At 35.6% G+C, this 7829-nt stretch overlaps 1 protein-coding gene across 1 annotated transcript; it reads left to right on the forward strand.

Annotated features, from left to right (window-relative positions):
* The first annotated feature begins 3227 nt into the window (after positions 1 to 3227).
* Positions 3228 to 7829, forward strand: LOC137828529 (Pectin lyase-like superfamily protein). The gene is made up of 4 exons (XM_068635148.2): positions 3228 to 4043; positions 4146 to 5043; positions 5349 to 5554; positions 7298 to 7829. Exons 1-4 carry the CDS (start codon positions 3910 to 3912, stop codon positions 7539 to 7541), a joined length of 1482 nt encoding a protein of 493 aa, XP_068491249.2. The 5' UTR covers positions 3228 to 3909; the 3' UTR covers positions 7542 to 7829.

Here is a 7829-nt window from a genome sequence, read left to right on the forward strand (position 1 = left end):
TAGCCTGACTTAAAAAAGAAATATCAAATGCTAGAATCGTAAAAAATATTTGTATCCACGGATATGTTAATAAAATTTATAATAAACAGTAAATATATATTTTTAATGGATATTTATGAATAACATACAAATATTTTAATTATTCATCTATAAGTATTTTTAATTATTTGTTTTTTTATTGGCAGAATAGGAGCATTATAATATTAAATCATGAATATTATAATATCCTTACCATTGATTGTTTAAATAATTTTTTCAGAATAATATTGTTTTCTCATTATGAATCTTCGAGTAAATCTTATTTAAAGTTCCGCTTCAACATTTCTCTTAGAAACCGGAGAGTATAGGTTTCAATATTCATTGACCATTCTTATTGACACACCCTCTTTGCTATTGGCACACTATGTTTTAGTTTATTTTACTTTTGTATGAAATGAAAACACTCCTTGTACAAAAACACACGTTTATTGTATAATTTATTACCTAAATTAATGCTAATATAAATATTTTTGAATTAAAAAAAATATTATTTATATCACCATTACTTTTATAAGTTTAAAGAGTACCTCGTGTTTTAAATAGAAATCGATTTTCATTTTACATAATAAATATATGAAAAAAAAAATATATATTGACAATCTGATCAAGTATACAACATCTAATTGATGATATAAAAAAATATATTTTTATCATATCATACGAAAATTAAAATTTTAAACAAATAAAAAATATTGTATACTGAAACAAATATATTTTTATCATATCATACGAAAATTAAAATTTTAAACAAATAAAAAATATTGTATACTGAAACAAGATTGTCATGTGAATGTATAATTTTTCTAAACGAAAACACGTCTTCGTTTAGTGTTGAGACTGCACATCTTCAAATAAAATGGAAACATGTTTTGCTTTGCTTTGAAATCTACAAGAATTTGTTTGTATGAAGAGTATCTCTGCCAAAAAAATGACTAAAACGAGGATGTGCCAACAGAAAAAAAATGGCAATAACAGTAACCATTTTCATTGGCTTGCATGAGAGTTGGAGCTGCACATTTTAGGTAAAAGTTCTGTTAAAATCTGAAAGCTAGAATGCCTCCAAAAATAGTGTTCAAACTACAGAACCAATCTTGTTCATTCCAGCAAAGAAATTGATGGACATATCTTAGAAGAAGCATAGCATAGCCAAATATTCTGATCATAAAGTCAAATAATATATGTTGAGAAATAGATGCATGGTTGGTAAAAGCAATTATAATGCATTTGAATTGTGAAGGCATTATTATGAAGGTAGGTGCATAAAATTTTAAACAATCTAATTTGATCATGTAGGTTGTCTATTTTAAAAAAAGTGGCTCCACTTATAAGAATCTTTTTATAAAAAAACATGTCACCTTCAAAGGCATGGAATAAATATGATTTTTTTAAAATATTTTTTTGCCAACATGTATTAAAACAATGATGTATGGATAACTTTTGTCATAAATATTTATGAAAAAAAACTTATAGTATAATAAAAATTCACTTGAGCACTCTTATAGAACTTTTCTCTTTTAACCTATTTAAAAGTTTGGGTTATTTCTTTTTGTTTGATAAACATTTATGAAAGGAAATTAAATTTTGTTGGATACAAATCCAGTGCAGCCTACAATGTAGACTATCGTAGGATGTCTCTTTAAGATTAGAAAAACTTGTGGCACTTTGTTATAAAGTAAGAAATATGACTCGAATCCAGACAGATCTTTAATATACACAACTTACATTTCATAACTTTCTCTTACGGGGTCAATTTAATACTAATAAAAAGGAAATATAAGCATAATTTAAGGAAATTTAATAATTTAACTTAGTTATTTTTCAAGTACCATAAATGAGTACTGCATTAGTCTCGAGGTTTACTAGTACTGATTGCTTTTTTCAGATTGTTAGAATTCTTCATTTTAAGTTCATTAAACATGTAAACAACACTTACATTATCTTGATAATTTTTTAGGTAAAAAAAGTGATCGAGATGAAACAACGATTTGTGGTGTTGATTGCTCAGTGGAGGTCTTCTTGTAAAAGATTTTTCGATGTAAGTCTAAGAATATAAAAATATTTTTAGTATAAAGGGTATAATAAGTATATAAAAAAAGTTGATATACTTTTTGAATGTCATAGTCCATATCACATTATCAAGTTATGTTTGTAAAAATTACTTTAAATGAACAATTATTTATATGGATGTATCTGTCTTTATTTAATTGTGGGTATGTGAAAAAAATAAATAATTATGCAACGACAAATCTGTTTAAGTCAATTAATGAAGATCCCGTAAATTCTAATTAATTTCAGGAGATCTTGCTGAATGTGAACATTTAGGAATGCTAGCCTCATGTCCGATATAAAGATTTGGGATGACATCTTTTATCTAGCCATTAGGGGTGGTAAAACAGGTAATCTAATCTCGTTTTGATTTGACCCACTAATATTATATGGATTGAATTAGTAACATGCATCGTTATAGGGTGAATTTGTGAACTGGTAGATTGTCTTGCCACTTTTTAATTTTTTATTTATTTATTTTTATTTTATTTTATTTCGGATCTATTTACTTAATTGTAATAAAGGATATCATTTTTTGAATTAAAAAATATAAGAAAAAATAATAAAATTGAATCAAACTTTAAAATTCTAATTAAATTTTTTTTAATAATATTTAAAAAAATAAAATAAATATCAACAATAATTAAATAAATAATATGTATAATAAATTAATATAAATAAATTTCTCATACATTACTAACAAAATTTTATAATGTAAACCGATCCAAATTTATATTTATTATTTATATTTATCGTTGTTCTAGATAAGTGTTGGAAGACTAACATATGCTTTTTCTGTAAATGGAAGTCTCAATTTGCATAATCGAAAGTTGAAAACTAACAAATCACATAATGTCATAAGACAACAAAAAATTGCAATAAAGCCCAGTTGAAAAACAGGTAATTATTTGACCTGAAATAAAATATACATAAATGACAAATGTAAAAGATTAAACTTGAAACAGAAACAGTAAGATATTTGAAACTTATTTTTGAAGTCTCTGTTTTGGAAAGAAAGCTTGCGGTAGATACTAATGGAGGCCCAAATATAGTTGTTCGTTTTCTCCTCTGCCCTCTGTATCTTTGCTACTTTTCTTCAGAACCCAAAAACTGAAATCTTTGGAAGGAGTAAAAATTGACTCAAAGACCAATCTTTTCCCCCCCCTATCCATAAAGTGGTAGCGGATAAAAGGCCTCTGAAAAAGTGGAAGTAGGGATTAATGCGAATAAGACCTTACAAAATACAAAGTTCCGGCAAAGAATCTTAATCCACACAAGATATTACCATTACATTTTACATGGTAAAACACAAGAAACTAAAAGACACGGGTTTCAGTTCCCTTCACCATTTGGATAAACCTTTCTCTGCACTTTTAGTTTTCCTCTTACATTCATCATTATTTTGCCGCTATGCCAAGAAGGACTAGTGAACAAGGCAAGGCAAGGAATGTAAGAGGAAGAGGAGAGAGAGACAAACCATGAAACAATGTCCTCTCTCTGTCTCTCTCTCTCTCTCATATATCAATTCATAAACCATAGCTACTCCAACTTCAATCTCTTTCTTCCTTAATAAATAAACAAATAAACCCATAACCCCACCCACAAAGCAACTTAATTTTTCCATCCTAGAATAATTACCCGACCATTACCACTATTATAAAACCAGTTACGATAAAAAGCCCTTTCCATTTACCAAAATTTTCGAGCTTCCTAATTAATTGTGCATTCAAGAGGAAGCACTCCAAACCAAAACCAAAACCAAGCATCATTTTACAACACCAAACCAAACCAAGCACATCGTCATAATTGTTCCACGAAAGAAGAATGCTCCCCATCACCTGCATTCTTTTAATGTGCCTTCTAAGTTCTTTCTCCCCCCCAATTGAAGCTCTCCTCAACCTCACCGTACTACCCCACCAACACCCTCACCCTGAATCCATAGTCCACGAACTTCAACGGTAAACAATCTTTCAACAACCCAACAACCCACATTATATACTTCTGCTTCTCCCACCTCTCAAACACTAAAAATTTCGCTGCTTTCTGTTTTGGTGATGCAGGAAGGTTAATGTCTCGTTATGGAGAAGGCAAACACTGTCCAAGGACCAACAAGCCTCGTGTCTCACCGGAAACCCCATCGACGACTGCTGGCGGTGCGACCCCAACTGGGGCGCAAACCGGCAGAAGCTGGCGGAGTGCGGCATCGGGTTCGGCAAAGACACCGTGGGCGGGAAGGGCGGGCAGATCTACGTGGTGACGGACTCGTCGGACCGCGACCCGGCCAACCCCGTTCCCGGCACGCTCCGGCACGCCGTCATCCAAGACGAGCCTCTCTGGATCGTGTTCGCCGCGGACATGACCATAAACCTTAAACACGAGCTCATCTTCAACAGCTTCAAAACCGTCGACGGAAGGGGCGCCAACGTCCACGTGACGGGCCACGGCTGCATCACGCTCCAGTATATCTCCGACGTCATCATCCACAACATCCACGTCCACCACTGCACGCCGTCAGGGAACACCAACATACGGGCCAGTCCGACGCACGTTGGGTGGAGAGGGAGATCGGACGGCGACGGCATCTCCATCTTCAGCTCCCGGAAGATCTGGATCGACCACTGCTCCCTCTCTTACTGCACGGACGGCCTGATCGACGCCATAATGGGCTCCACCGCAATTACCATTTCCAACAACCACTTCGCCCACCACGACGAGGTCATGCTCTTGGGACACAACGACAAGTACTCCCCCGACAGAGGCATGCAAGTCACCATTGCGTTCAACCACTTCGGCGAGGGTTTGGTTCAGCGCATGCCACGTTGCAGACTCGGCTACATCCACGTCGTCAACAACGATTTCACCCAGTGGGAGATGTACGCCATCGGCGGCAGCGCCAACCCCACCATCAACAGCCAGGGTAACCGTTACACCGCCCCCTCCAACCCTGATGCCAAAGAGGTACACTGAATCAACCTTTTTTTTTTCATTATTTCACTCTTTTTAATCTTTATTATTATTTATTAATATCAATAATCTCATCCCTCCTCAAAAACTCTTTTTTTTTTCTTTCTGTTCTTGGGAATGGGAATGAACTGTTGCATATAATCGTAATAATAATATCATGTGCCTGCCCACTGTGCTTCTTTTGTTTGACTCCTGTTTGGAACGAATATATGCTTTCTGGAGGAATATTGTAGTCGCGTGGGCGGCGCGTGAGGTGGTTTTGCTGATGAAGTGAGGGTTTGGTTGTGTTGGAATGGCAGGTGACGAAGCGCGTGGAAACAGACGACAGGGAGTGGAGTGGTTGGAATTGGAGAACGGAAGGGGATGTAATGGTAAATGGAGCATTCTTTGTACCGTCGGGTGCAGGGATGAGTGCACAGTACGCGGAGGCCACCAGTGTGCAACCCAAATCCGCCGTGCAAATTGACCAGCTCACCATGTATTCCGGTGTCTTCGGTGATCCCAGGTATTTTATTATTAATAATAATTATTATTATATCACCTTTACCTTTTAATTTTTTTATATAATTATAATATATTATTCTTATGCGCGTATTATTATTCCCTTTTCAACTGAGTTCTCTAATGGAATAATCTGGCCCTACAACGGACATTACCTGTCTTCTTAACTGTCCTTAGAAAGGGTAGTGTGGTCTATTGGTGTGTTAATGTTAGTAACAGTGCTGTGGAAAAAGGTTAGAGTGGTCTTTTAGAAACAAGGAAATGACGCGAATGCCCCTTACTCTGTCTGTCTGTCCCACATGCCTCTCACACGGTGCAGCACAGCAGAGTGCCAACTGTGCAGTACAAGTTGTTCTGATTCTGATTGGGTTGGAGTTGAATGAAAAGCTTTATGGAACATTGTAAAATGTTTTTTTACGTCTTGTTTCCCAAACCTTGGTTTATGCTAAAACTCACTTTACAGGGTTAGGTGTAGTAGTAATTGGACTGTTATAGAGGAACCCGAGATTGGGATTAGCAATGGTGATTAATAATTAACTAAATCAGAGGAAAGTGGAGTCTTTTTGGCCATGCACGTGATCGTGAGGTCATTGGAAAAGGAGAATCTCTGCCTCATGGCCCAACACTTAACAGCCCCAGTTACAGTTCATTTGTCTTCATTCACCTTTCTCTTCCAAACTTCACCTTACACCACATTATATTAAAAAGATTATTCTTTTCTTTCTGTTTTTTTTGGAGATTTTGAAAGCACCACACTTTTGTTTAAATCCCCTCCACCCTCTTGAATGAAGTGTGAAATGGATGGAAGCGCAGAAATGGGTGAAGGAGTTGAAATACTAGGGTTGGAGCGTAGTAGGTCCATGTCAGATGTTTTGGCTGAAATTATATTCCTTTTTATGTGCTTTCCAGCAAGTAAAAATGGGACCCTTTCATTGTATGATAACGTGTTTTGAAACCCTTTTGGACCCATTTTCTGATTCAACATGTACCAGTCACAACACACTCATCAAAGCAGCTTCTCATTCATAATTGGGAAAGTGACTCTCCCCTTATTAACCCAACCCTTTTATCATACATGCTGCTACTTAAAACAGAGGGATTACAGAGTAACCCTGCATCTAATTTTGAATTGTCAATTCCTTCTGCCACTTGTTTGGCACAGTTAGCAACTATCCCTATTCTGCCCTCATGCACCCTCTCAATAAAAAATGAAAAATTATTGGAAAGACAAGCTTTTGAGCCATCTTTTCCAGGCATGAGACACAGCAAATGAGGAAAGACATCTTTTTCATCATTTTTGTGAGTTGTACAATGAATTTGATTGGGTGTCAAAAACAGAAAAATGTTGCTATGCAGTAGTCATATCAAGTGTCTTGTGAAATTCAAAACACTACCTAAACCAATTTAATTTGGAATTTGACTTCATCGCCTGAATTTGTTGAATCTAGTCACCCATGTTTCTTTACACAGCTGCACCTGTTCTTTTCCAATTCCTACTCTCATCACACACCTTTTAATTAATGCCAATTAAATCGCCTCCACAACACAACAAATTAGTTTCAATAATACTCAGAATTACCTCACATTCTACCTTTTCTTCAAGTTGAAGCCAATGAAATATTTGTCTGCGTGGTTCCTTCTATTTGAAGCTAATGCCTTTTCACTTTCCATTGCCCTTATTTTCCATGTCTCTACCAAACCAAAAAAGTAGCTTTCTTAGAGTTCTCATGAGTGAATAATTGAACAGGGATAACGGGGATCTGTATCCCGGTTTCAACGGTGGTGGGACCGTGACCGGAGCAACCAGCAAGGGCAACAGTGCGGGGTCCAGTGACGACGGAGACTTCTTCGGAATGATATTCAGAGGAAGCAGCAGCCATGCAGCGCCACCGTCACCACCGTCTTCCTCCACTGTATTTGTCACAACCTTTTTGTCTCTTCTAATTATTCTGATTTTGGACACTTCCACCACCAACCATCCCTTTCTATGATCACGCAATTGGGATCAACAAAGAAAAAAAAAAGAATGATCGAAGTTTCTACAATTTGTTTTTAAATTTAGAAACTAGGAATCATAATTAGGTATGTACACACAGCTCTTCAAAGTTATCATTATATTGAAATCTATATAGAGCTAGTTCCACTATCATTGCTCATTGCTTCAAATGTATAGTTTAATATATTCAAATTTCATATTCTGCTTTTACATTTCTATGTATACTCCTTCTTCAACTGTAACTATTTTAATTTCATTTTATAGCACATGATCTTTAATTGGA

This window comes from Phaseolus vulgaris, chromosome 7, assembly GCF_051622355.1.
Source record: "Phaseolus vulgaris cultivar YP4 chromosome 7, ASM5162235v1, whole genome shotgun sequence".
Classification (NCBI taxonomy): domain Eukaryota; kingdom Viridiplantae; phylum Streptophyta; class Magnoliopsida; order Fabales; family Fabaceae; genus Phaseolus; species Phaseolus vulgaris.

Excerpts from the sequence above, each read along its gene's own strand:
- LOC137828529 (XM_068635148.2), top strand. The coding sequence starts at position 3,910 with ATGCTCCCCATCACCTGCATTCTTTTAATGTGCCTTCTAAGTTCTTTC. Across the intron at positions 4,044-4,145 it reads ATAGTCCACGAACTTCAACG|GAAGGTTAATGTCTCGTTAT; the intron begins GTAAACAATCTT and ends TTGGTGATGCAG. Across the intron at positions 5,044-5,348 it reads CCAACCCTGATGCCAAAGAG|GTGACGAAGCGCGTGGAAAC; the intron begins GTACACTGAATC and ends TTGGAATGGCAG.